The sequence below is a fragment of the Nesoenas mayeri genome (genome assembly GCF_963082525.1).
Source record: "Nesoenas mayeri genome assembly, chromosome: 6".
Lineage (NCBI taxonomy): Eukaryota > Metazoa > Chordata > Aves > Columbiformes > Columbidae > Nesoenas > Nesoenas mayeri.
This window is the reverse complement of record NC_137545.1, coordinates 23,471,308-23,498,968: the sequence shown is the minus strand read 5'-3', so window position 1 is coordinate 23,498,968 and position 27,661 is coordinate 23,471,308. Positions and strand designations below refer to the sequence as shown.

The 27,661-nt window shown below is 44.6% G+C and overlaps 4 protein-coding genes across 14 annotated transcripts in view; 3 read left to right on the top strand and 1 right to left on the bottom strand.

The window, feature by feature from the left end:
* Positions 1-1,871: 1,871 nt before the first annotated feature.
* Positions 1,872-6,268, top strand: LOC308041649 (kelch-like protein 23; the record flags this gene model as incomplete). Its single annotated transcript, XM_080346502.1, has 3 exons — positions 1,872-3,084; positions 4,590-4,742; positions 5,958-6,268. 3 exons carry the CDS (start codon positions 1,872-1,874, stop codon positions 6,266-6,268), a joined length of 1,677 nt encoding a protein of 558 aa, XP_080202628.1.
* A 3,462-nt stretch (positions 6,269-9,730) lies between these two features.
* On the top strand, positions 9,731-20,887 carry SSB (small RNA binding exonuclease protection factor La). 4 transcript variants are annotated; one of them, XM_080346424.1, is made up of 14 exons: positions 9,731-9,882; positions 11,512-11,564; positions 12,622-12,797; positions 15,127-15,203; positions 16,640-16,743; positions 16,907-17,081; positions 17,255-17,362; positions 17,465-17,565; positions 17,810-17,881; positions 17,963-18,005; positions 18,711-18,851; positions 19,220-19,403; positions 19,571-19,699; positions 20,430-20,887. In XM_080346424.1, exons 4-14 carry the CDS (start codon positions 15,138-15,140, stop codon positions 20,525-20,527), a joined length of 1,221 nt encoding a protein of 406 aa, XP_080202550.1. In that variant the 5' UTR covers positions 9,731-9,882; positions 11,512-11,564; positions 12,622-12,797; positions 15,127-15,137; the 3' UTR covers positions 20,528-20,887. The 4 variants fall into 4 exon arrangements, with proteins under 4 accessions (XP_080202550.1, XP_080202551.1, XP_080202549.1 ...); XM_080346425.1 differs by lacking the exon at positions 11,512-11,564; XM_080346423.1 differs by lacking the exon at positions 11,512-11,564 and having other exon boundaries at positions 12,439-12,797.
* Positions 9,895-25,379, bottom strand: METTL5 (methyltransferase 5, N6-adenosine). Of its 8 annotated transcripts, none has more exons than XR_013922266.1 (10): positions 25,075-25,304; positions 24,620-24,741; positions 23,894-24,008; positions 23,360-23,541; positions 22,878-22,960; positions 22,528-22,579; positions 21,812-21,861; positions 20,343-20,494; positions 14,521-14,695; positions 9,895-10,373 (listed from the first exon to the last, which is right to left on the bottom strand). XR_013922266.1 is itself a non-coding variant. In XM_080346429.1 (8 exons), the coding sequence occupies exons 2-8, from the start codon at positions 24,726-24,728 to the stop codon at positions 20,456-20,458; spliced, it is 630 nt and encodes a 209-aa protein (XP_080202555.1). In that variant the 5' UTR covers positions 24,729-24,741; positions 25,075-25,304; the 3' UTR covers positions 20,007-20,455. The 8 variants fall into 8 exon arrangements, 4 of the variants coding, with proteins under 4 accessions (XP_080202555.1, XP_080202553.1, XP_080202552.1 ...); XR_013922268.1 differs by lacking the exon at positions 9,895-10,373 and adding an exon at positions 12,811-14,068; XR_013922267.1 differs by lacking the exon at positions 20,343-20,494.
* A 428-nt stretch (positions 25,380-25,807) lies between these two features.
* Positions 25,808-27,661, top strand: part of UBR3 (ubiquitin protein ligase E3 component n-recognin 3) — a 120,038-nt gene continuing 118,184 nt past the window's right edge. Inside the window, exon 1 of the mRNA XM_080346430.1 lies at positions 25,808-26,874. Within this exon, the coding sequence (XP_080202556.1) occupies positions 26,429-26,874 (446 nt within the window). The 5' untranslated portion in view covers positions 25,808-26,428. The remainder of the gene's footprint in view (positions 26,875-27,661) is intronic.

Below are 27,661 nucleotides of genomic sequence, written 5' to 3'. Positions count from 1 at the left end.
AGATGAGTATTCCCAAAGGGCGAAGTTGTTTAAGCTGGTAACCCAGCCAAAAAAGAATGGGAGAAGCTCCCTGAAGGGATGCTTGTTCAGTACTTAAGTGTTGCTGACCTCCAGGCTTGCTGACAGTTTACGTTAACATGCTCTCTGGGAGGGAGATGTCTTGGATAAAGATGTATTTAAAATAAATGTGTAATGGAAGGTGTATGCGTGTATGGGAAATTGTCTATATGGTAACAGGACTGTTATTGTACACCAGCTACTATAAAGAGTACTTAGCCTTAGTATTATGTGCCGGTAGGATGGCCAAGACCTGGGAGAAGTTCCCGCTATTCCATAGGAAGCTGATGAAATGGGAAGTGCAAATCCACAGCAAAACAAAGCTGTTGGCATGGGGATGTATAAACAGACTCGGAGCTGCACACGGGAACGCTCCAAAGAAAGGGAGTGGGGAACATAGCTGAGGCCAGGCCCGGGTCAGAGACACAGGGCTGCTGCCAGATCCTGGGTTACAGCACAGAACTCAGATTTCCTGAGCTAACCATGCAGCAAGAGCAGTTGAAAAACTGAAGGGAAAGATGTGTGAAGGGTTTGTTGTTTTTTGTTTGCATCAGCTTATTTATGTCTCATGTTACTATGTAAAGGCCAAGGGCAAGCTTGAGTCCCGTTGCGTGGTCAGCATGTGAGGAGGGGGCAGAAGGGCATGTCCGTATACACTTCACAGTTCTGATTCCTTCTCTAGTTCATGCTTCTGATAGGCGTCGTGGAGGAAGTACCACCAGTAATTAAAAGGAAAAATTGATGCTTTTGAATCTGTGAAGAGCCAGAGCTCTCCTAATGTCTCCTTTTGGGTATTGCTGGCACTTAGCTAATAATATCAAATACCCACCTCCTTTTGGTAGGAGAAACTGCTGCCAGGCCTTTCAATCCAGGAGAGCTCTGGCAGGGCAGGGGGAGCTGATTGCCCTATCCCAAGGATCCAAACCCTGCTGCAGGTGAAGGGGGGAGCACATCTGCTTAAACACAGAGGATGCTGTGCTTCAAATACTTTTAAAGGTCTCCACTGCAAAAAATGTTTTGCTAGCAGAGAAGAAAAAGAGGACTTAAATTGTGAACCATGTTTTCAGAAGTGGTAAAAGCCAGCATAACCTTCCTGAATAATTTGCTTATTGTTGGAGTGTCTGTCAGCATAGTTTAAGACTGTCCTTTGCCCCCTGCCAGGTTCAGGTGTCTGAGAATTCTGCCCACTTCTCGAATCCTGCCCTTCAGTGAGGGGGTAGCCCCTGGAGCTGGCTGCCCTTCCCAGCATCGCTCCTCTGGGTGTCTGAAGAGCCGGGTGCCCCTGTAAGAGGCAGCTTCAGGTCGCTGTTAGCGGCAGTCAGAGCCCCCCTTGCTTTGTTGTGTGCTGGGAGCCACCAAGCTGGTGACGCTCCCCAGGCATCTGCTTCTGTCCCTAATACGGCCGGGCCTTATGTCATCCTCGTACTGAGCCTTTTAACCCCTGCCCCCAGGAGGGGGGAGTCCCGAGGCAGCAGCGCCGGTTCATGTTGGAGCGACCCCGGGCCGAGCCGGCGGGCGGAGGCCGGGCTGGACGCCGGGGCCCGCTGACCTCGCGGAGGGCTCCGCGGGGGCGGGCGGGGCAGGCGGCCGGGCACCAAAATAGGAGCCGCCGCTCCGGCCCCGCCGCCTCCCGCGGGCTGCGGCTCTTCCAAAGATGGTCACGGGGCCGCCGCGGCCGCGCTCCGCCCGGGCGTAAGTACCGCGCCGGGGAGGCCGCGGGGCGCGGGGCGGGCCGGGAGCCGGCGGGCGGGGCGCGGACAAAGGCGCGGGGCGGCCGGAGCGGCCGGGGTGCCGGGGTGCCCGCGGGTCCGGCCATGGCAGCGGCCGCGCAGGAGGAGTACGCGTTCCTCTACCGGGACTCCTCTCACCCCGCCGGGTTCCTGGAGGCGTTCCGGGCGTTTTACCTGGACGGGCTGTTCACCGACATCACCCTGCAGTGCGCCTCGGGGGTCATCTTCCACTGCCACAGAGCCGCCTTAGCGGCGTGCAGCAGTTATTTTAAAGCCATGTTCACAGCCGATATGAAAGAGAAATCGAAAAGCCAGATCAGACTTCCCGGGCTCAGCCATGCTGTGCTGGAAGCCCTCGTGAATTACGCATACACATCACAGATCCAGATAACAAAGAGGAATGTCCAAAGCCTGCTCCAGGCGGCAGACCTTCTCCAGTTCGTGTCAGTGAAGAAAGCCTGTGAGCAGTTCCTGGTGAGGCACCTAGATACTGACAACTGCATAGGGATGCACTCCTTTGCTGAGTATCATGATTGCTCGGAGCTAGAAAAAGAGTCCAGGAGGATATTGTTATGGCAGTTTGAAGAAGTGTGGAAGCAGGAAGAGTTTCTGGACATTGGCAAGGAGAAGCTCTCTTTTATTCTCGCCAGAGAGAATCTCAATGTTTGGAAAGAAGAGGCAGCCATCGAAGCTGTTGTTAAGTGGGTTGCACACAACATGGAGGAAAGAATTGAAGACATCTATGAACTCCTCAGCTGCATTAAAGTGGACTTGGATAACATGTATTTGAGGTCAGCTTTAAGCCTACAAAAAAAGAGCCGACTTAATGACAATAAGATAAGATCACTCATATACAGCGCTCTAAACCCCAGTCCCAAAGGTCTTTCCAGAAGACTCACAGCAGCCATGTATGTGATTGGAGGATATTATTGGCACCCCTTATCAGAAGTGCACGTTTGGGATCCTTTAACCAACACGTGGGTCCAGGGAACAGAGATGCCGGATCACACCAGAGAGAGCTATGGGGTCACTAGCTTGGGACCAGACATATACGTGACAGGAGGTTATAGAACAGAGAGCATTGAGGCCCTTGACACCGTGTGGATATATAACAGTGAGAGAGATGAGTGGACAGAAGGCTGCCCCATGCTCGACGCGAGGTATTACCACTGCGTGGTGACCTTGAGTGGCTGCATCTATGCATTGGGTGGTTACCGAAAGGGAGCTCCAGTGCAAGAAGCTGAGTTCTATGATCCTTTGAAAAAGAAATGGCTTCCTATTGCAAACATGATCAAAGGTAGGTAAGCTTTTGTATGGCGTTTTTCTCAAAGGTCAGTCCTTTCACATATTGGCCACTTTTTAGTGCCATGGACATGTTTAGGGTTTGATCCAAGCTCTAGCGATGGCCATGGGGGTCTCTTGTTAGTGCTGGTGGGCTTTGGTTCACATCTTTGCCAGCCAAACTGTTGCAAACATCCAAACGCTGTGCTGGGCTGTGCCACAGAACACTAGAGTGGAAAAGAAGTGGTAGTTTCAGTTTAATTTTGCCTTCTTTCAGGAGTAAAATTTCTGTTCAAATTAGAAAGAAATTGGAAAAATACCTGGGATTAGAGTCCTTTCAGTGGATGGTCAAAGAGCAAGCTCCAATGAAGGGATTGTATTACTTTAATAGAAGACCAGATTACTAAGATTGTCTATGCGTTAATCTATAAAGGTGTCATCTTAATTTAAAACTTCTTGCATGCAGTTTCCTCATATTTCAGCATATCATCTGTTTAATATTTAGTGTGAGGATAAGGAAAAACACTAATACCTGTTTCTAGCAGACAAAATAGTGATCTGTAAAAAATGTATGGATTCGGATCACAGCCTAACTAAAGCGTATTATTTTGTTATAAAGTTAATAAACAATTATACATTTTATTATACATTTTTATAAATTAATGCAATTATTCCCAATTATAAAATTTTACTGTAAGTTGATGCAGTATAGTGTTTTTCTACATACATGAGAGGTTTTGGAGGTATCTGTAACAGGAAAAAACACTTCTCATACTCCTACAGCTTTCTTCATTGTTCGTATATTTTCCACAAACATTGCTACTATTGTCTTTTTATTTCTTTTTATTTCCTTTTCTAAAAATAGAAATCCTATGCTAATACTGTGAGCAGTTCCACGTTCTGTGCAGTTGTTTTGTCCTGTTTTCTGTGTGAAACTTCTTAGATGCTTAAAAAACTCACACTAATTTCCTAATTTTGGTTCAGCTTATCTTGCCAGATCCCTTATTTTATTTTGTTTTGTTCTCCTCAAGCCAGAATTAACATGACTCTGTTCTGTTTGTGTCCTTGGTTATACAACAGTATAATTAGCAATAGTGTGAGAAAGACCAAAGTATCAGAAAAGATACCCCGAGACACTGAATGATCTCAACTCTCATCATCTTTGTCCTTGCCACATAAGTGACTTTAAAAAATCTCTATAAGAAAGTAATTATCTGTTCCAAAACCAATGTGACAATATGTCTTCAATTACTACATAAAAATTTTGTGAAATATTGCATGACTGTATTGGATGCACTATGTATCAGTTACTGCAGTTTTATTTCTTGCTCTTGACTTACCCTCATAAAATAAGGTGTCTTGACAAGTTTATTTAATTTCACAGTCAGTTAAATACTTGCAAGCGTAATTTCACCCTAAAATATTAATTAACAAGTCATTTGATATGTGATTATGGATGCAAGTGACTGTGGTTATTGTGTGCAGTCTAAAGGTGTGTTGTGACTTTCACACTGTGTACAGGTGTTGGAAATGCCACTGCCTGTGTCCTGCACGAAGTCATCTATGTAACCGGAGGTCACTATGGGTACAGGGGAAGCTGCACCTACGATAAAATCCAGAGATACCATTCAGGTAGCAATGAGTGGAGTATAGTCACCACAAGTCCACATCCAGGTAAACAATAATTTCTATAATGAGCGTAGAGCTTGATTTGATTATTTGTATGTGGGAGTCTTTAAGCCCAGTTCAGGGTTTCTGGTATGTTCCTAATAAAAAGAGCAATTCCTTTAGGGCAGCAAGGGCCAGAGTGGGATCATCTCCCAGTTCCACACTCTGGGGGGGCAAGGGAAGACCCTCTTCAAGCATCCATTCTATATAAACCACTATACAAATATTGAACTAAGGCATGGCTACATTCTGTTTAATAATATAGTAAACTAACTTTTAATAAAATCTATCCATAGGCATTTCACAAAAATAATTTATATTATTTTAAGAGAGTTTTCTCTATGTTCTACACTTGTTATCAGTAAGTCTTTAAAGCAATTCTCACTAAGTGCTGATGACCATGAGCCAGCACTGTGCCCTGGTGGCCAGGAAGGCCAATGGCATCCTGGGGTGTATAAGAAGTGAGGTGGTTAGTAGGTCGAGAGAGGTTCTTCTCCCCCTCTACTCTGCCCTGGTGAGACCACATCTGGAATATTGTGTCCAGTTGTGGCCCCTCAGTTCTGGAAGGACAGGGAACTGCTGGAGAGAGTCCAGTGCAGGGCAACAAAGATGATTAAGGGAGTGGAGCATCTCCCTTGTGAGGAAAGGCTGAGGGAGCTGGGGCTCTTTAGCTTGGAGAAGAGGAGACTGAGGGGTGACCTTATTAATGTTTACAAATACATAAAGGGTGAGTGTCATGAGGATGGAGCCAGGCTCTTCTTGGTGACAACCAACGGTAGGACAAGGGGTAATGGGTTCAAACTGGAACACAAAAGGTTCCACTTGAATTTGAGAAGAAACTTCTTCTCAGTAAGAGTATCAGAACACTGGAACAGGCTGCCCAGGGAGGTTGTGGAGTCTCCTTCTCCAGAGACATTCAAAACCCGCCTGGACACATTCCTGTATAACCTCATCTGGGTGTTCCTGCTCCTGTGGGGGGATTGGACTGGATGATCTTTTGAGGTCCCTTCCAATCCCTAACATTCTGTGATTCTGTGATGCTTGTGTCTTCTGTAATGCCTTGAGCTTGGTTTTACCAAGTGTAGCAGAAAATCTGGAGATGTCTCCTAAGGTCAGTGGAGAAACTTGGCCACCCTCAGTGGTGCCAAATGTTTGTCACATAGTTGCAGCTTAAGTTGATGTTATCTTTCTGAGTTGAACTGTGTTCCTTTCTTCCTGAAGAATATGGATTGTGTTCCATTACGTTACAAAACAAGATCTATTTTGTGGGTGGACAGACCACGATCACGGACTGCTATGACCCCGAGCAAAATGAGTGGAAGCAGATGGCTCACATGATGGAGAGAAGGATGGAGTGTGGCGCGGTGGTTATGAACGGCTGCATCTATGTAACGGGAGGGTATTCCTATTCAAAAGGAACGTATCTGCAGAGTATTGAGAAATACAACCCTGAAGAGAATAAATGGGAAGCAGTAGGTAATCTTCCAAGTGCTATGCGGTCACATGGCTGTGTCTGTGTGTATAATGTGTAAACACTTAATTTTCATTTTGCTGTTACAGAGAACAGCAGATGCAGTATTCATAATAGTACTGATTACCTCATGAATGAGATGTCTCATACAATCTCTTAGCACACATCGGTATAAACTAGGTATAATTTGTCTTTATTTTGAACAATTCAGGAATATAAATGTGGTAACAAGATTTAAAATTACTCTCTTATAATACTTTGTGCAGCTATATATAGGAACCACTGTGAAAAACAGATTTGTTTTCATTAATCACTGGGTGGAACTATGATCTGGTGCTATGGTGAGTAAAGCCAATCAAAATCCTCTGCATTTCTATGGTCTACTGGGTTTAAGATGAAATCTTTGATACTCTGAAGTTAGCTATAGAAATGCCGCATTGCCACAAGCTAAGCTTGTTGTACCTTTAGAGCAGTTTCACTTGGATAACTAGGCCATCACACCCAGAAATCATGGGCGGTTCTACAATGCCTCTAACTCTACCTTCAGGTGCCAGAGCGGAGAAGAGCACGGGCTCTGAGGGAGAAATTGCCACACAGTAGCCCCAGAGCACAAGCTGAAAGTGAGCGCTAGTTTGCCAGAAGGAGAACAGAGCTCTGCAGCACAAGGCAGGGCCCATGAGAAATAACAAAAGGCTCTGCCTGGCTTTGCAATGGGCTCTTTGGCCAATGCACAAGTATTGGTGATTTTTTTTCAGAGGAGAGCCTTAACACGGTAACTGGTTTTTTAAATAAAATTTAAGAAGTGTGTCTTTGTGAAATGGAATGAGAGAGACTGGAAAGTTGCTAACGTCCCTCCAATATACAAACATCTCTGTTTTGTTTAACACCATCTGGTCTTTTCTAAAAGTGCTAAACTGTGACTTGAGCAAAGGTGACAACTGGAGAAACGTATCAAAATACGTTATGCGTGGAGAAATTGAATGCTGACTGGTCCACTGGACTTATTTATTATTTCTCTCATAATGTAATATGAGATCTTCAAATTCTGTCAAGAAAGCAACTTGAGCTGGGCAGGAAGGGAATAAGTTTGTCACCTCTTCACTGGGAGACTCCAGCAGGCGGCTCCCAGCGCAGTGTGGCAGTGCCAGCGCTGGCAGGGCAGAACCCATGTGCAGTATTTAAATAGCAGATGTTTTGGCCCTGCCATCCCCAGCCTTCTCATCACCAGCCCTTGTTCTGCATCCTGCCACGTAGGTAGCAATACAAATGCATTTGATTGGATCGGTACTGCAGTGACTTCTTAGGATTTGTTTTCTCCTTGTAGCTTGTATAGACAATGTAACATGGGGCTTCTTGTTAGCTGGGTTCCCTGAGGGAGCAAGGGAAAAACTCTTGTCTTTCTATGCGTGTGTCAGCTCCCCTCTAATGCTGGACTCACTTCTCTGGGTTCAGTTATGTTCTGCAGAGAGGTATAGGCCTTAAAAATGGACACTTTTTTCAGTTTTAATGAAAATCAGTAAGAGGGCAGAGGAGGAAAAAACAGGGACTGAAGGAAGCACGTAAGTTGTGTAGAAGGTACATGGTGGCAAAGCCTCCCCAGCGCTGAGGAGGTGGCTGTGAAGAGCGTTTCTGCCCCTGCCTTTGCTGCCCTTCAGCTGGTCCTGCTTCAGCTGCTGTGGGCCTGCCGGGTCTGATAGCGGTGATCTAAATAAATAAATGCCTTGGGGAGCAGAGAGGCTCTTTTAGCCCAGATCAGTTCCCCAGTCCAGCTCATAAAATGACAGCAGAAACAGCTGTCACACATGGGCATGGGAGGCAGGGACAACGGGGCTGCTGCAGCGTGTGGTGGAAACTGCCTACACCAGCACCACTGCCTAAAATGAAATTTGGGGTTTATTGGATTTATCAGATATGATTAAAAGAGCTTTCCAAGCAGGTACGCCCTGAGTTTATGATTGTTCTAGTTCATAAGCATTTTCAACATTTTTTTGTTTCATATTTTTATGTTATTTCTCACCTGCATTTGACTGCTGGTAGCAGGTGGCCGTCAACTCTGAGCTTTGATGTGAAGTTGTGTGCTGTGTATATAGTTCTTGTTTTGATGTCTTTGTGTGTCACCTTACTATGGCAGAGGCCCATGTGTGCATAGGTTAAGTGTTTTGCTTTGTTATCCATCCCACTGAGAGCTATTTAAGGATCCAATGTAATTTGTTTAAAGACTAAACTGTGAAGAGGTGTGGGGAGTTGAACTCCGATGCTGTTTGAAAGGCGCAGGCTGGGCAAGTGGGCAAAAGAAAAAAGTTTCTCCTGGAAATCTTCACAGCTGAGAACTGTTCAGAGGCAGGTGGAGATTTAAAGGGCAGTGTTGCAAAAGCATGAAGGTGATCTTTGTATTGAACGAAACTGCGGTGGAGCCAACACATATATGTAATTATTCAGTGCAAAATATGTACCCATGGAGCTTCATGTTTGTTGAAAAACATGAGCACAGAACAGCAGCTTGTGTCTGGCTCTAAGGTTCCTTCCGGCCTGTGTTCTGTCACAGCTGTGAGTCAGTGGAAATCCGTCAGAATGAGGTCGGGACTAACGAAGCGTCCCCCTGTCTGTCCCTTCTAAGCCAGCTGCTTCACGTGGGTGAAGGTCAGCGCTGCGCAGGGCTGGAGCACTGGAGCCCGAGCCCCCTTTTCCCTCTGGGCAGCCTGCAGGTGAGCGAGTCGCTGCTGCTCGGCCCCATTGCAAAGTAATAAAAGCCTTTAGTTCTCCCGTGCTTAGAGAGGACTTGCTGATCTGGCACAAGCAGAAGTCAGTGACATTACTGACAGCGGCTTCAGATAAATCCTGATTTGTTAGAGATTTTTGAATGCCTTAAGTGGAGTGTAGCAGTTCAGACTTGTTAAATTTTAACTGGTGCTATTTTTTACAGTAACCGATAATGCTCTTTTAAATTCGCTCGCGTCTGTAGCGCATCCCAAGAAGGTGCGTGGCGATGGGGTGCTGAGCACTGCGGGGGCTGAGTTCAGTGCAGGAACAGGGCTCTGGCTCCAGGTCCATGACTCGTGTCCCATGGGGGTGCAAAGCTCAGAGCTGCGGGCCTGCCAGCCACCTGCGTGAGACATGTTTAATAACACCAGTTGAACACTAAGTTATTGTGCTATCGGACCTGTATTATGTTAAACACCGTTCTGCTGTTTCACTTGTAAACTAGAAAATGAACATACACAAGTTGAATCAATTGTTAAGTCAGGACTATTTATTAAGATTTTTACTTGTGTGATCCCCTTGTTTGTAGCGCTATAGATGTCTACAGCACATCTATAATAGCTCGGTGAATGTTTGTAATATTTAATAAATGTACAAATAGCATCGCTGTACCAACACAGGCGTTTGTTCTTCTGTTAACTGCAAACACGTGTGACCAGCCCCCCCGCCCCGGGCAGGTGCTGCGCGGTCCCCAAAGCGTCCCGGGGCGGGGGCGCCGCTGGCCGGGCCGCGGGGAGCACCCGGGCTGACCGGAGGGGGCGGGGCAGGCCCCGGGAGCGCTGCGGTTCCCGCCCCGGAAGCGGCGCCCACGTGAGGGGCGGGCGGGGGCCGCAGGGGCTGCTGGGCCGCGCGCCGACTGCGGCCTTTAAAGCGGCGGAGCGGGGCCGCGTGCGAGCGGGGCCGGCGGTGCCGCAGGTTTGTGTCGGAGGCTGCGCTGGGGCTGGCGCCGCTCGGCCGCGTTCCGCCAGGCCGTGCCGCGCTGCTGGCGGGCCGGTCGGGGGGAGCCCCCGGGGCGGGGTAGCACGTGCTGCGGCGCGGGGCCCGGCCGTGCCCGGCGGAGCTGCCGGCGGAGCTGCCGGCGCCGCTCGGCCCGCAGCGCTGCGGGGCGGCGGGGCCTCCTGCGGGGCTGGGAGCGCCGGGGGCGCGGCGGCAGCACGTGCGGCGGCAGCGCGGGACCCGGGCGGGCTGAGGGCGGCGCTGGGGCCGCGCGGGAACCGCGGGGTGTGCGGGGCGCGTGCTGAGCTGCGCGGGTGCGGAAGTGTGAGGGGACGAGCCGATGGGTCCGGGCACGGGCGCGGGCTCAGGAGCCGACAGCGCTCTCACTGCCCGCATACATTGCACCGGCTCCGCCCGAACTGACCGCGCCGGTCCCGCGGTGATGGTGAGCGGTGGCAGTTGATCCTTACCTGAAACAAAGAGCTCTGTTTTGATACACGAACCTGGTGGGAAGGCTCAGGCCTCTCGCACACGGGTTCCTGAATTCCATCAATAACAGTTCCATCTTACTTTATTGGGGATTTTTTTTAAACCCTTTCCCTATCTCTATTACAGTAATGGTTAAAGCAGTCAGCCTGCAGCTAGGTTTTATCCAGACCATAAATCTATAAACTAAATTACTGGTAACGTTAAAATTCACCTGAGAGTTCTTCTGGGATCTCACTAGCATGGTGTGAGATGATATTGCTGTACGTAAAGGGCTTGACTATCATTTTCCATTTGTAGTTTAAATCTCATGTCTACTTACATTATTTTAACTTGTTTTCATTTTGAGTAGTACTGATCCAGGCTGTTGGCACACAGAAGGAACAGCTCAGTGTGGTTTAGTAAGAAAGCACTTAAAATAAACTCTTAGGTAGGATTTTGCAGACTTCAGACTGTGGCTGTTCTTCAGCTTTGCCAGCTTTTTATTAGTCTTCATTGCTGCACAGCAGCTGAAAACTATTGATCTGGAAGTTGGATCCAGAAGCCGGGTTTGTGCCAAATGACTGAGCTAAAGAGCCTGAAGTGAGCATGTGCAGCATGACCAAAATTTCTCTTAAATTAGAAGGCTGCTTCTGCTTTATTCTAAATAGGTTAGAGCTTGATCAGTGTCTGAACTGAATACCACGTGCATCAAGCTTGACTCTTTCTTAGCCTTGCCTTCAGCATGTTGTTACTTGCAGCTGAACGGGTGCTTTTTACAAAAACTTTTCCAAGTGTAAGACTTAATCTGAAGGACTTGTCCCAAGTCTTGTGTTGTTTTGTACTTCTGTACAGTTTGGGTTTTATCTTGAAAATCCTGCTACAGAAATAGGCTTTGTTTTTTATGTCATCTTAGCAGTGGAGCTGAGCCTTATTATGTGAAAAGCGAGTTACTGGTTCTGGGTATTCTGGTACCCAGAGTGGGAGACTGGTGCACTGAGAACTGGGATGTGCCATAAAGAGTATTCAAGGATCTAACAAGGCTGAAGGAGTTCAGGCGGCAGAAGCTGGGTCAAGACAAAAGCATATGTTCTTTCATTATGCTTCACAGCATTAGTAACTATTATCTTGGCATTTCTTAAGGCTTCTTGGATGTGCAACAGTAAAACGAAGGCTGCCCTGCATGTTTCAGACTGGTACGATTTCTTTTTTTTGGTGAGGCTAGAATAGCCAGGCTACCCTGGACAGATTGAGGGGTGGATCTCTCTAAATGACAAGACCAAAGCGAAGTCAACAGCTTTATGAATGGCTTTTCCTGTAACTACACCATCTCAGACATGCAGCCTCTGCCTAATCCTCACCTCGTTAACTGGGGTAGAACTGCTGGTGATTTCACAGAATCACAGAATGTTAGGGATTGGAAGGGACCTCGAAAGATCATCTAGTCCAATCCCCCTGCCCCAAGTTTTTTTTTAACAACTTGAATTTAAGTGAAAACTTGCTCTAGGAGATCTGTGCACTGTTCAGTAAGACAGGTTAAAGAGCGAAGACTGCTGAAGGAACAAGCAGGGAGGCTGGTCTGTGTTTCAAGCTACAGAGGAGCACAGAGCACCTGCCCCCACTCAGCTCTTCTTTGACAGTGTCCTGGGGTCTCTGTCCAGCTCAATCTGTATTTCAGTGTGTACCAACACATTGTCTCTGTTCCAGAGCTCCAGAAGACATTGTTAATGCATTTCTCAAAATACATGACTTAAATCCAAATTATTTTTTTTCCTCACAATATGCAAGAGGGCAGAATTTTTCATACCTCTTAGTTGTTGTGGTTTAACCCCAGCTAGCAATTCAAAACCATGACAGTCACTTGCTCATTTCCCCTTGCCTCCAAATAGGAGAGAGAATCAAAAGGGAAGGGAGAAACTAATGGACTGAGATAAAAACAGTTTAATAAAATAACAAAATAATATAATAGACTACTACTAGCTATATATATACACATATAGATGTATAATGGAAATAGAATATAAAAGACACTCAGTGCATTTGCTCATGAACTCCATCCACACTATGCAGCCACTCCCTGGAAGAGAGAGAGCACCCTGGTCCTGAACAGCCAGTCCCGGGGGAAGAGGGGAAAAAGGCAGAAAGGCCCAGAGGCCGCTGCAGAATGGCAGGATGGGAAAAGGACGAACTGCAGTAAACTCCTGAATGAAACTCAACTGAAATGGAGCAGAACTGAAATGTCCCTCTCTCTAGCTGGAAAACCTGTCTCTCCTTAAATATGAAGCATGATGCTAATGGTGTGGAATGTTCTCATTGATGAGCCTGGATGTCAGTCAAGGTCTGTCTCATCTCCGGCCCCTTCTCAGCTGCCTCACACCTGCAGACAGCCTTGAAAGGCCTTGGTCTCCCTGACAATAACTAAGATAACAGTAAGTTCTTACATTCTCTTTGTTTCAGCTCGAAACCTCCAGAAAGTTACTTGGAGAAAAACATTAATTCTGTCCTGGGGTGTTATTCTCAAACTAAATGCAAACAACTGTGCTAGCTACAACAAAGAAAAGTTTCTAACTGCATCAAGAAAATTAACTCACTTTCAGTAGAACCACCATGTTAGTAACTTACTATGTAATCTTAAATGTTAATTGAGCTGTACTGTGAAAAGCACTCATAAGAAAATGGTTCACTTAAATATGTTGCATACTGCTTAAAAAAATCTGCACCTGGAGAAGACTTTACAATGTGATTTCAATTGCCAGACTAAGGTTTGAGAATATAAAGATTCACCCAGCTGCCATTCAGTACTGTTGTTTGACCCTGAGGATATTGTTTGATGTCAAACCCAACCCACTGCAACTGCTTTCTCCCCCAGAAAGGTTTTTCTGATTTTCTTTTTTATTCTCTTCCCTGCCCTAACAGTTCTATCATTAGTGTCTTCTACAAGCTGATTCAAGTCAGTGATGAATTTATCTAGTAGAACTATTTTTTCATTCCTTCGGTAGGGGTTAACTTTCTGTTGGATCAGGTGTTACACCCAAAGAGTGTGGTCAATTAATTCATGCAGTAGAAAAAGCTGAGACTACTCCATAGACTGCCATTAAAATACACCAAATTAGGTATAATGTAAAACAGAACACTGGCTTCTCACAGGTCAGGTTGGGGACAACATCACAGGGGACCGTTATGATAGTGCCAGCACCTGAATGTGGTGGTGAACTGGGGCAGCCTCCTGCAGTCAGGGTGGCTCATGTGAGACATCTCTAAAGCAACTGCAACTGTGAGCTGGTGTGCAATGGCCTGGATTTTCGTGAAGTGCTTTGCAGACAAATGGGTATCACCCTGAGCATAACTGTCAACTAACACTCACTGAAATCAAGCTTTAAGGAGTGTTACAATGTTAGGTACAGGTGGCAGTCCAGTAGGGGAGACCAGGATGCAAATGTTAAGGCTGCAAGTGCCTAGATTAAAAAGAACTACAAGCAAGTCAAAGGATGCAACCTGACATTGACATCAGGAAAAGGAGGCGCTAGGAGTACTGCAGACTGCAGGCTGAATGAGGACTGGTGAACTAAACTACTAAAATAAGGTGGGGCTGCTGTGTGGCTGTGCTGATGAACATCATTTCCTGTGACAAGAGAGTCTCGGGATTTCTCCACACTTCGACCTTATCAGTCATCTTGATGCTCTGAAAGATGTTCCTGTCCTGTGAGCGGCAGAAGAGCAGAATGTGTGTGCTTAAACCTCCCAATAAACTATGCAAGACATGAGTGCAAACCCATTTTGAGTAGTCTTAGTCATCAGTGCTTTGTGAGCTGGGGTAACTGAGGGCTATGAAACTGCTTCATCTTCTGCAGCTGGATTTAACAAGTGTGATAGTGGCCAAAGGGAGAAATCTGTACTTCATAGTTCAAAACTGAATTCAAACTGATTCTGACAGTTTTATAAAGCTGCATTTTCCCTCAAGGATTACTCTTCACACTCTATCCTTATCTTAAGAGCAACTAGAGAGACGTTTTCTCATGCGAATTAACTTTCTGGCCAGAAGCTGCTTTCTTATCAACCTTCTAGTGCGTGTAGTGGTTGTATCTATGTACTAGGATTATATGCTTAATGCCAGTTAAGGTAACAAGTTACTTTCAAGTTAAAACATCTTACCTCTTATCAAAGATGCTTGATAACAGTATTCAGGCAGAAATGTGTTGAAGACAAGTTTGTAAAGTTTAGGATGCATTAGTAAATGCAGATATTTCCATTCCATCCTCCAGGAAGTTCCTTGAACTTTCAAAGATTATTAGGAGGCAGAAGTTTCAGGAATAGTTTCTAATGATACCTATGTAAGAATATTAAACAAGTTTTGTTATTGATGCTTTGATGAGTGGTTGGATTTGACTTAAAGAGCAAACGTTGGCTCTCAGGTTTATTGCTGTTAGGTACCAACTGAGAATCTATGCCTAGAAAAGGTAAATAATAAATAATGCTGTAAAGGGCCAGCATTTTTCTTTTACTTATCTTGAATGCAGAATGTCAAATGCTGCCTTAACAACCAAAGTATTTTCCTTTTATTCCCCTCCCCCTTGTTTCATAGTTTCCTCTTGGAGTTCTGCAGTCATGTTTAAAATGGGCTCACAAGCATAAATATATGGCTAAAACCTTGGCTGTTATCTTGTTTAGATGAGGCTGCTGTAAAATGCAACACTACATAAATGTAAGTCTGTAGAAAGTACTATTCAATACTTAATGCATTTGCTCTATTTTCAACAGACCTGGTGAAAATGGCTGCAAATGGAGAGGGTGAAAACATGTCTATTTTGGAAAACAAAATCTGTCAGCAAATTGAGGTAAGTTCAATTTATAGTTTGGGATCTGGACTGGGATGTAGTTTTGGAGGCATTCATTGTTAAGGACTTGGCTAATAGAAGTTAACTTAATTGGGAATTAGACCTGAGTCTTCAACTCTTCAAAAAATGTCTGTCACAGGTCTATGACAGGTCTTTAATACTTCAATATAATTCATAATTGTAGTCTAAGTTGGAAGTTATACTTCTCTGGAGTTGCCTGTTAAGACTGCCATTTAAAAACACAAAAGGTTTAACTTGGTAGTGTTTTAGGTGCTAGGGCAAGTAAATGTATCATTGAACAATTTCTTCTGTGTTCACTGGGGTTATTCAATTAATGCAAATAGGAAAATGCATTTAAATTCTATATGACTTAATTGGAGAGGGGGGAATCTGTGCTGGTCAAAATATTGGCAGATTGCATAACTTGCTATTACAATTATTGCTACAAATTACAACTAAACTTATGCGCCTACTTTAGATTAACTATTTCTCAGTCTAGAGGCTTGAAAGGTAACCCTACAATGGAAAACTGAGCATTTCACTTAAATTGATATATTGAAAAATAGTGTTTTCCTGAAGGACACAAATACAGCTGTGTGTGAATACCCATTAACATATGGCACTGTAGTCTTTATTTATAGGGAGGAAAAAAAAACAGAGACTGAGGAAAAATAGTCTACAAAGCTAGACTTGTGGTAATGTGATTTTGAGGTATACTAGAGGCAGAGATATTGTTGTAAAACCTGCATTGGCTTTTTAAAGCACAATTATATTGGTGGAAAGGCTTCAACTTGCCCTATGCCTTCATGTATTTGACGCTGGTTAGATTATTGCTAGTAAGCAAAAGAATCTGATTAACTTGTCTATCTTGTACTGACTGACTGAACTGGACAATTTGTCAGCTACATGACACTCTGCTCTTCCCACTCTGGACAGGATCAAAATGGGAACACAGTAAATTAAAATAAAAATAATATTTTAATGTTACAGTATTTTCTTGAATGAGACCTAGAAACTCTAGTCTATGTGTAGGATTTCTCAATGTGGAAAATACAATATTCTTGCTTATACATTCCTCAAATAAGGACTAAAACCTGAATCTTTTGGTGACAAATTTGACTGCAGAGCTTGATCAGGTTGATGAGTAATTTATGTTAACAGAACAAGCTTCCTGCTTTTCCTGAGCAAAACTGCAGTCCTTTGCCACATTAGTCCCATTGCAAGAAGCACTCCTTTTATAGAGCTTACGTGTGGCAGCTAGCTTTTCCAAAAATACCACATTAAAGCAGGAAATAATAATTTCAGAATTTCTAATTGTTCAGATTCATTAATTTGATATGTCTCAATGCACTGCAGTAAGTTGTCAGATGAAAATTAGTTTTTAAGACTGAACATTTGAAGACAAATCTCTCTCCCTTTCTTTTTTTTTTTTTCAGTACTATTTTGGCAATCACAATCTACCAAGAGACAAGTTCCTAAAGGAACAGATCAAATTAGATGACGGCTGGGTGCCTTTGGAAGTGATGATCAAATTCAACAGGTAAAAACAAAGTACAACTAATCTGGATGGAAGGGTGATTTTTAGCTGCTTATTTAGGTCCAAATGTCCCTGGTCTGCATATACAGCTCCTACTGCTGTTTTTAACATTTGGCTTCAGCTTTTCCTGTATATTTGTAATAACCTATGTCTGCTTACTCAATAGGTTAAGTCGCCTTTCAAAAGATTTTAGTGTTATTGTAGAAGCATTAAGAAAATCCAAGACTGGTTTAATGGAAATAAATGAAGACAAAACTAAAATCAGAAGATCTCCAAACAAACCCCTTCCTGAATTAAATGACCAGTATAAGGCTGCAATTAAAAACAGATCTGTGTATGTTGTAAGTAAACCTCTTCCTTTGCTCTGTGCTGTCCTGCATGACTTCGACTGAAAACCATCTAAATGAAGCTCGAATTAACTTGTACTAGATGGGTTTCAATTTCTGACAAGGTTATAATTTCTGACTAGGTGTCAGTTTGTTGCATATAATTGAAGCTTGTTGCTATTTTGCAGAAAGGTTTTCCACTAGATGCAACTCTCGATGACATCAAAGAATGGCTTGAAGATAAAGGTCCAGTTGAAAACATTCAAATGAGAAGAACATTGCAGAGAACATTTAAGGTAGTAGCTCTTGCAGTGAACAGTTAGACCTGGGGCAGAGATCCCCACAAACAACATTCTGTTCAATTACTTCAGCACTGACTGTCTCTTACCATTTAACAGGGCTCAATATTTGCAGTTTTTGACAGTGTTGAATCTGCTAAGAAGTTCACAGAGATCCCAAACCAAAAGTACAAAGATACAGAGCTGATAGTGCTTTTCAAGTAAGTGCACTTAACTGAGCTATGAACTCATAATGGTCAAGGGTGGATTTAGACAAGAATCTAGCTTGACTGGAAAAGCGTGCGTTTCTACACTGTTGTACAGGTATTGGTTGCTGTACCTTTTGGAGGCTAGCAGCTCAACTCCCAGTGATAATCTCAACTGTTTCTTGGCTACTGCTGTCATATGAAGTAATTACAATGGAATACTTTAAGTGGTATTAACTGAGCTTATTATCTATTGAAGGGAGGAGTACTGTACAAAGAAGAATGAAGAAAGGCGACAAAACAAAGTAGAAGCTAAAGCAAGAGCTAAACAGTAAGTCATCAACTGAAGTACCTGGTTTGGCTCACGTGACTGCACTTGAACCAATTGTTAATTAATGTAACTTTTCTACAGGGAAAAAGAAGAAAAACAGAAACAAGCAGCAGATGCTGAAATGGTATGGGTTTCTTAAATCTCTATACTGAAAAGTATGCAATGTTTGCTTTTGTATAGATTTTCAGTCCACACATAACAAACGTGCTCCTGCACCTACATTTTGTAAAGGGATATTTGGAGTTTGAAATTCTGTAATATAGAGCACATTCTAGAAAGTCAGTTCAGCTTTTCAAACTAAACTACAGTATGACTTTGTTATGTCATGGTATTCATTCTTATTTTAAAGAGACTAATTTTGTTTAAAGGATCATATCCTGAATTTAAATTATTAGACATGTTTGCCTGTTCAGAACTGATCCGAAATGCACCACTGAGATGATCATTGTTCCAGTAAGGATTTAATCAGTATTACATAGATTTTTAACCTGAGATGTCAGCCTTCAGAAAACTGATTTGTAGAATTTAAAGACTGTAAGTCTCTTACAAGAAAGAAGTACTAAGTTGCACATAAATACATCACAGTGAGCAAAGAAAATTAAAAGAAAAAAAAAAGAATAAAGAGGGGGGACACACTAGGCAAGACTTGGACATCAGCATCAATAAGCTATGTAGCAAGAATGCTTGGGTTACTGATGGTGAAAAGTCGGGGGGTGACTTCAACTGCTTATTTATCACTGTCATGTTTTAATAGTCTCAGGATTGGGGAAAAAAGAATATTCAAGCTTGACTCTTTGACAAAAATGTGGGGTTTTTAAATTTTGTTTAGAAGTCTCTGGAAGAAAAGATGGGATGTCTTTTGAAGTTTTCTGGTGACCTAGATGATCAAACATGCAGAGAAGATCTCCATGAAGTATTTTCTGGTCACGGAGAAATCAAATGGATACACTTTGTTAGAGGTGCAAAGGAGGTCAGTAGAATGTTAGACATTGAGTTAAGATCTCTGTAGTAAAGTCTGAAACTGAATTATTAATGCTTGTTCTCTCTATAATCAAATAATAAATTATTTGACTTGTGGAATCACAGAATATTTAGAGAATTAAATTATTCCCTTAAATTCTTTCAAAAGAATGGATGAAGGTTCCAGCCTTCTCAGTTGATAAGTTCAACAGAGACTGTTTGTTAGGACAGTCTGAGGGCTTTGTTTCAGTCTAGACATGTTTTACATCATGCAAAATTAATGAACTTGCTGAAGTACCTAGCAGGATATGTTGTTCATCATTCTAGCTGAATGTTTTGCAGTAAGATTCAAATGCAAATGCCACTCTTCTTTTTAAGGGAATTATCCTATTTAAGAGTACTGCAAAAGAAGCTCTGGAAAAAGCCAAAGAAGCGCATAACGGAAACTTACAGCTTCGGAACAAGGATGTTACATGGGAAGTGCTAGAAGGAGATACAGAGAAAGAAGCTCTGAAAAAAATACTGGAAGATCAGCAAGAACTGCTGAAACAGAAAACAAAAGGTCCTTCTTTTATTGGTTTAAGCCTTTATAATGTCCTAGAAGTGGCACTGTGTGAAAGTAACTATAAAGAATGAAGACATGATAAACACTAACTGTAAAGCATTCTTTTGAGCTTGACAGTCAAAAGACAAATGATACAAAGTTCCTGACATCTTATATCCCCACAGGACGCAAAATTAAAGGAAAAGGAAGAGGGGGAAAGATACCTCAAGGTGCACATAAAGGAAAAGTAGAGTTTCAGGGCAAGAAAATAAAGTTTGAAGAAGAAGAAGGTGGTGAAGATGATACTAAAACAGGTATGTCATTCTGTGCACGGGATGCAGCTTCTTTAGTACACGGAGCTGCTTTCTGGAAAAGTACCCACATTTCCTAAAAGTGTTTCAGATTTTCCCCTAGATTGTAGTATTTCTGTCCTCTTTGTCAGTAAAGTAACTTCTTAAGGGTCTTGTGCTTGATTCCTTCCAGAAATCTCCAAAAAGCATATTAAAATAATTACCAGATAGGTGAGTCTGTACTGCAGGGCTGTTCAAAGCATTCTGCATTGAAAGATGGTGGATGTTGGCAATATTACGGAACGGTACAGACCTAGTCTCTGGTGTGGTCAATTGTTTTTTTCCTCAAGGATCTGAGAAGACACAGTGGTATTTTTATTTATATATATATTTTGCATATTCTGTGTATTTAGCTTGGAGAAGATGAGGAACTAAGCTTCTGTTCATTAGTTATGGCACCTGCTTAAACAAAACCCAGTAAAACCTACTCCTCTTAGATTGTATCCGTTCATCTTCTTACCTGCTCTCCTGCTGTAAAGTTATACAGGGAGGAAGCTCTGAGAAGTTGGTGTTTTAAAACATATAAAAGCTTTTAAGTCACAGTAATAAGTAAATGCTCTAGCATAGCAGTGGCTGTGGATAAACTAGGACTGATCATTGAACTTACATGGTAGGAAGGGGTTTTTTCAGAAAATTGCAGGTAATACTGCAATGCTCTCCTTTACCATAAATGACTACATATTCAATCCTGCAGAACCAGCAAGTCCCAAGAAGAGACCACTAGAGGAGACGGAAAAAGAAGAACCTGCACCAAAACAACTGAAAACAGAAAACGGAGATGGAAATCAGTAATACTAAAATATTAAAAAATAATTCTTTTTATTGTTCCATTTACAATAGGTTTTAAAGACATGCCTCAGTTCAGGAGTTTCTTGGCAGAAAATCTAATGAAATCCACTTCAATGTCAACCTATAATGAGAGGAAAGCTTCATTTTTTTTAGGTTACAGCTTTTTGTTGTTGGTGTTTAAGCAACATGCTTACTCTTAACATACCACCCTGCGAAACTCTTTTGTATTTATAGTTTTGTTTATACTGTCAGATCCTCTCAACTTTTCTGGCACCTCATTCAAATGTAAAAGGTTCTGGACATTACTGTAATCTTGCAGTTATGTTAAACAGCAGCTGCCAATAAATTCAAAACTTAAAACTGCTTACTACTGAAGCCTGGATGTTAATGTGGTATAAAGCTGTAACTGGGAAGCAGCAAATCTGAAAGACATATTTCCATCATTTAAGTTCAAGTCACCAAGAAAACAGGTACAGCTGAATAAAACTTCTAGTCTTTGCTACTCAGCATTCCTAACCATCTTCAAATCTTGCTCAGTCTACTTTCCCTATGGTAATGGGATAAATGTCTTCTAGGCCAGCATTTAGCACCCAGGAAACTTGCCCATGGGCTTAAGCTTCAATACTCCAGCATCCTGACTAGATTTTCTATTGTGAGACAAAGTGCACAGCTTCCTCCTACCCCCTGCAAGATGGTTCTGTGAGGGATTTCAATGGCTGTAGCTTTTTACAGGAGAAAGCATATAACACTGAAATAATGGTACAGCCGTGAAATCCTAGTTACTCTGGCCTTCATCACTTCATTTCGTTTAAGTTCCATTTGCAGATAGGATCAAGCAAATAACTATTAAAAGTTGTGTCAAGGATGCTGCCCTTAGATCAGAGGTATCAAGCTCATTTTTCACCAGAGGCCACATCAGCCTAACAGACTGTATGTACAGTCCTAAAATGACATTTGGCCCTTTGAAGGCAACTTTGAGGCTGATGTGGCCCCAGATGAAAATGAGTTTGGTACCCCTGCCTTGGATTTTTCACGCCTAGTTGCAGTGCTGGCTTTAGTCTTTGTGTACAGCTTTGACTTGCATTACAATTATTTTCCCTGTTCAATTACAAAATGTAGTAACAGCAATGGAACTTGATGCTATCATAGTGAAATTCTGTCAGGTGCTGTGAGCATTCCTCATCCAGTATATATGTCCATCAAACTTAAATTTTCTTAAGTAGAATTTATTTACCTGCCCAGTACAAGACAGAGCATTTTCTCCGTTATGTTAGGTCTTATACTTACTGATTTCTTCTTATGAAACTTGTATGATGCTGGTAGGTCATATCTAAGTTCTGTGAACAGTACAAAGAACACTTGTTATGCTAGAGTTATGATTGGTCAATTGACTTACACCCATGTTCTCCTGTTGCCCCAACTCTGCTGCCCCTGATTGGATAAACTGTTTGGACTTCTGGACTAGATTATTACTGAACATTTAAGCCAACCACATCACACAGTAAGTGGATAGCAGAAATGCAGTTCCATGTCTCAAGTTGTATGACTCTATAAAGCATCCAGCTGGTGACATGGAAGAATTGGGAAGGTGCTTGAACAACTCTCAGAAAAATATTAAGGTGACTGTAAGGACAGGGTGGTTTTTTTTGTGTGAGAACTGACCTGCACTTTGGTTTCATTAAACAGCAACAATCTCCTTTTGAAGCAAGAAGATAGCTAACTTCTGCTTGAAGACAGAATCTAGTCCAGGAAGAAATAAAGTTCTAATTCTGCACAGAATATGTATCTTCCAGAGCCTTAGTAAGTGCCTGCTTGTGTTCTAGCCAGGTAGCAAGGTAATAAAAAAAATGCTGCTTACAAGAAGACCTATGTTATTTTCAGTGTAAAATTACACTTAAATGTACCTCATACTGTTAAGACTGGCTATTAGTGTTACAGGTATTAGCCCCCAACAAAATGCTGGGGTGGCTTTTTTTTTGCCTTTAGCAAGAAATTAATCTTACCTGCTATCACTTCCATCTTCACTTCCCATTCATCTGCTTTCTTTTGAATGTGCTACAATATTAAACAGATACAGGTAAATTTAAAAGCTCTTTCTTACACTGTTGTATAAACATCTACGCTCCTGTATTTAAGAAGTCTCCTGTGCTTTTGTTTTTCAAGGTGAAGCATCTGATCACTTACCTTGATGCATGTGAGATCAGTTATTTGACACGATTAGTATTTAGCTGAAATGACTTTCATTCCCATAAAGGTGTGAACAAATCAGTGAAGATATATATAGACAACATAATTAAATATGGACTATTTAATTGCCTCATTAATGCTCACCCTACTAAAATGAAGGACTTACCTGACGTGTTGAAGTTTTGTGAAGGGAATATACAGCTGTTTTTGCCATTTGTAAAGCAGTTTTCAGAAAAATCATATCCATTCCTAAAAGAATGTTGAAATTCTTAGAATTGTTAAATGCAAGCTTAAACTAGAGGATTTAAATATCTGCTTCATACTTCAATTTTTCTGGAGTAATAGCTGTTTGAGAAACAGCACTGAACACATTAAGGTACATAAAGTACTTCTAAAACTTACTCTATTGCTTTTAGTAAAAGAGAACAATGATAGGGATATGAAATAGCTAGTAATGGTTATTTCAAACGCAGCAATTGTTATTTACAATGTTGAAGTTGATAATCTGTACTTAACGAACTGATTCCAGAACCACAAAATTCTAGGTAACTACAATAGGTAATAGTAATAAAAAAGGGAGATGTTTCATTAAAAGTGTTTCCCTTGCTGCTTCATTCCTATTTAGTTCTGACTTTCAGAATTACCAACCTTTATTGTGCTTTGTACCAAATGGTGGGTTCATAATAACAGTGTCAAAAGTCTCTGACATGCTGTCAGATATAGAGCAGACATCGCACAGAACCATGTTGATGTTGGTGAGCTCAAAGTCTTCAATATTGCTATTAAATATTTCCAGAGCATCTGCATCTATGTCAAACCCCACACAAAATCTATTAAAAAAAGAAAAAAAGTGCTGCACATTAGGGTGTTGCAAAATAAAATGGTGTTTAAATTCTGTAGTAAAGTTTTGAAAGAGATCTGTCTACAGAACTTGTAACAAGCATATGCTACTAATTCAGTGCTAATAAAAATGCCCTTTCTCAAAGTTTGTGAAGGAAGTTTTACATGTTCATTTAGTACTTCAGGGAAAAGCAAACATTGTCACCTCCAAATTCATGGCAACTGTCCATCTCCTTCCACTATTTGAATGGTTATTTACTGTCTAAACATATGAAATAATCTTATTTTCTACTCTTCTATACCAGAAAAAAAACCAACCAGAACTTGGTATTAAATACTTACCCTGCTCCTAACATTGCACTTCCAATGCTGAGCATGCCACAACCACATCCTAAATCTGCAACTGTCTTGTTTTCAATGTCATCAAAAGTATTGTGAATTGTATAAAGCATACATGCTGAGAAAAAACAAACAAACCAAAAATGCCACAGGTCAATAATATCAATTATGCATCTGATTAATAAAGAAAGCTACTTCTGTCTTCAGAAAACTCTGAGCTAAAGGTTTCTTGTCAAGCAACCTTTGTCTGTTCTTCTTTTTCATTTATATGTGAGAAGAAGTTAAAAACATTTTGGCAAGTACTAGAACTGCAGATCTTTGGTGGAGAGATTACACATAGAGCTGTGAGTATCTGTGGAAAAATATATGTGGGAGAAGAACATATGTAAAATATTTTAAAAAATATTTAAGGTATAATGAGTGTCTGTATGTACACTTTTTACTGGTTTTTGTATGCTGTTCAATAAGTCCATTTCAGCTTTCTGATTTACAGATTAAGACATTTAAATCAGATTACCTTATTTTTAGATTGTACATTAACAGCATACTTCTAATGAAAATAAGTTAACAAGTCGTTTAAAAATAAGTAATTACATTCCTGCTGGATACAATTTCTCAACTACTTTTAGTGTAAAGCCTTCAGAGGAGATAATACAATAGAAATACATTTTTGTTAAGTGCTGATGAAGAAGCAGTAGAAGAGACAGCAGTGCTGCAGGGAACCTGTACCTGCGATGTGCGGGCTCGTTGGATACTGCTCAAGGAGCAGTTTGGGACTCTCAAAAGTATCAACTTGCTGAAGACAGCTTTCCAGTTCTTTAAGCTTTATTTTCTTCATGTTTATCGCTTAACTAAGGAAAATAATGTGTAATCAGGTCCAATAATATAAATAAGCCACAGATAATATTTAATTATTTTACACTTTAAATCCCTCCGCACTGAGCACCCCGGGCTTTCGGGCCCAGCTGACGCCGCACGGGTATTTCCCCACCCACCGCCGGTAACCGGCTCCTAGGCCAGGCGCCGAGGAGGCCCCGCACCCGCCTCGGCCCAGGATTCCGCTCCTACGGACGGACCCCGCAGAGCAGGAACCGACTCCCGGAGCCCTCTGCTAGTCGCCTGCCCGACGGAGCCCCTCTCCGCGGCCCGCACACCCCCACACCGGTGGCACCGCCTCCACTCACCGCAGCCCCGGCGGGCCGGGCCCAGGGACCCCGCACTTCCGCCGCGCCGCCCGGCCCCTCGCAGCGAGCCAGCCCCGCGCCGCCCCGCGCCGCCCCGCCCCGCCCAGTGACGCGGGACGGCGGGGGCCGCGCGAGCTGCAGGCCGCCGCCCCTCCGCGGGGTGACTGGTACCCGCGGGTTGAGATCGCTCGTCTGTAATTAACAAATGTTCGCTTTGCCTATCGCGTGTTATAAACGCGATACATTTAATTACAGCCTTACGTGTTACAGCCGTTACGTGCTCGTGAGAGCCAGGTCTGTCCTCCAGCGCTCTCCTCAGGGCTCAAACCGCTGCGCTCCGCCTGGCGGGCGGGAGGGACGCGCCTGCAGAGGAAAGCGGCGGGTTTAACTGTTGTCACGTTTTCCTTCCTGCACGCCTGGCGGGGCACACGCTGCACCGCGGGCCGGTGTTCCCTGCGCTGGCGGAGCAGCCACGGGAGATCCGGTGGCGAAGCCAGCAGAGGGGAGCCTGCCCGGGGAACCCGGGGCTCGCTGCTGTCACACAAAAGGTTACTTTCGTTTAGGTACAGATTTTTGTTCTTTTAATTTTTTCCATTACATAGTTCAAAACCTGCTTATCGCTCTTTAGAACGGTTGAACAGTGTGTAAGCTACGGCAGCTCGCATCCAAGTACATGTTCTCCAGGCGGGAGCGAGCAGCCGCGCTCCGGCACCTCACGGCGCGGGCTGTGGGGCTGTGGGGTGGCGGGGACGCCCGCGAGGCGCGGTGCCGCTGCCGAGCCCGTCGGTGCTGCGGCACCTCCGGCGGGGCTGCCGGTGCGAGCGAGCGCGCAACACCGGCCCTGAAGGCTCAGAGGAGCCGCCTGCGTTCCCGCCGCGCTCCTGCCCTCAGAGTTGCCACCGCCTAACCCGGCGGTCCGGGCTTCACGGCAGCCGCCCGGTAACAAAGAGGACTCCGCTACCGCCGGGGGTGCCGGCCTCCCCAGGTGGGCCCGCACGGCAGTTGAGGCCACGATGGCAGGCGGCGCACAGCCCGTGGCTGCCGCCTCCCCCGTCCCGACAAGAAGTTTCAGGCCGCCGGACGGCGACATGTTGTGGGGCGGCGGCGCGGGCCGCGCACCTGCGCGCTGACACGGCGGCGCGAGCCGGCGGGGAGGGCAGAGGAAGAGGAGGGGTAATGTCAGGGGAGGGGAGAGGCGAGGCAGCGCCAGGAGGAGGGAGCGGGCGGCGGGGAGGGCGCCGGTTCCGTGGCTATCGCGAGAGGGAGGCGCCGCTGGGAGGGGAGAGAGGGCGGCGGGGGGGAGCCCCAGAGCTGGGAGCCCGGCGCAGCCGTAAGGGCTCCTCAGTTTCCCATCATGGCGGGAGCCGGCGCCAGCGGCCGGGATAAGCGGGCGACGGCGGCGCGGCTGAAGACGGCGCTGGGCGGCGAGAGCAGCGGGGCGGCGGCGGGCGAGCTGCGGGCGCTGCTGGAAGGGGTGCTGGCCCCGGCGGCGGGCCCGGGCGGCGGCAAGGCGGCGGCCGAGGCGCTAGAGTGGTGCCGCTGCCTGCTGTCGGGCGGGGAGCCGTGGGACAGCTTCGTGCAAGCCGTGCGGGCCTACGACCCGGCCACGCTGTGCGGCCTGGTGTGGACGGCCAACTTCGTGGCCTACCGGTGCCGGACGTGCGGGATCTCGCCTTGCATGAGCCTGTGCGCCGAGTGCTTCCACCAGGGCGAGCACGCCGGGCACGACTACAACATGTTCCGGAGCCAGGCGGGGGGCGCCTGCGACTGCGGCGACAGCAACGTCATGCGGGAGGCCGGGTGAGCGCCGGGCGGCCTCGGCGGGGCGGGCGGGCACCTGCCGGCGGGGGCGGCCCCGCCGGGCGGTAGAGGTGTGACCGGAGCGCGGCGTTTGCCCGGTGCCTCCCTGCGCGCCGGGGGGAGGGCAGTGACCGAGGACACCTGCTTCCGCCTGGGTCGCCTCTCTCGCTGGCCGTGGGTCGGGCGAGGCTCTGTGGAACGGCGGCCTGAGGAGGGGTCAGCCATGCCTTCCCGGCCACCAGCCCCGGCGGGGGTCGAGTCAGAGGGCTCCCTTCTTTGTGGATGTGTGTATGCCTTTTATTCGGGCGCTTACGCGAACCTCACTGCCCTTGCACCGAGTGCCTGTCTAGAGGGAAGGTGCTGTGGGGTCGTCTCTCTCAGGTCCCAGCTAGCCCCCTCGGCCTAGTACAGGTAACCCTGAGGTGTGTCCAGATACTTTTGGACTTTATGTGAGCAAATATGATAAAATGAACAGATTGGGTAAGAGGGAGCCATGTTTGTGTGTTTTCTCAGTCTGTAGTTCATCTTGCCTTCTGTTTTTTCTATTCTCAGCTTTAAATCAAGGAATTTGGTAACTCTTGGTTGAGTACAACAGGGTAGGGTTTTGAGGAAGTCAAACATCCTTCGTAGTCTGCAAGTGTGCAGACCTACTGGAGACAAGTACCTGGTCAGAAGAAGAGGAATGTGGTACCTCGCTGTACCCTCCTTTGTTCCCTTTGTATCAAATTGTAAAAGGAAAGATCAGTCAACCAGTTGCTGTGTGTAGATGATACCTAGCCAGTTAAAC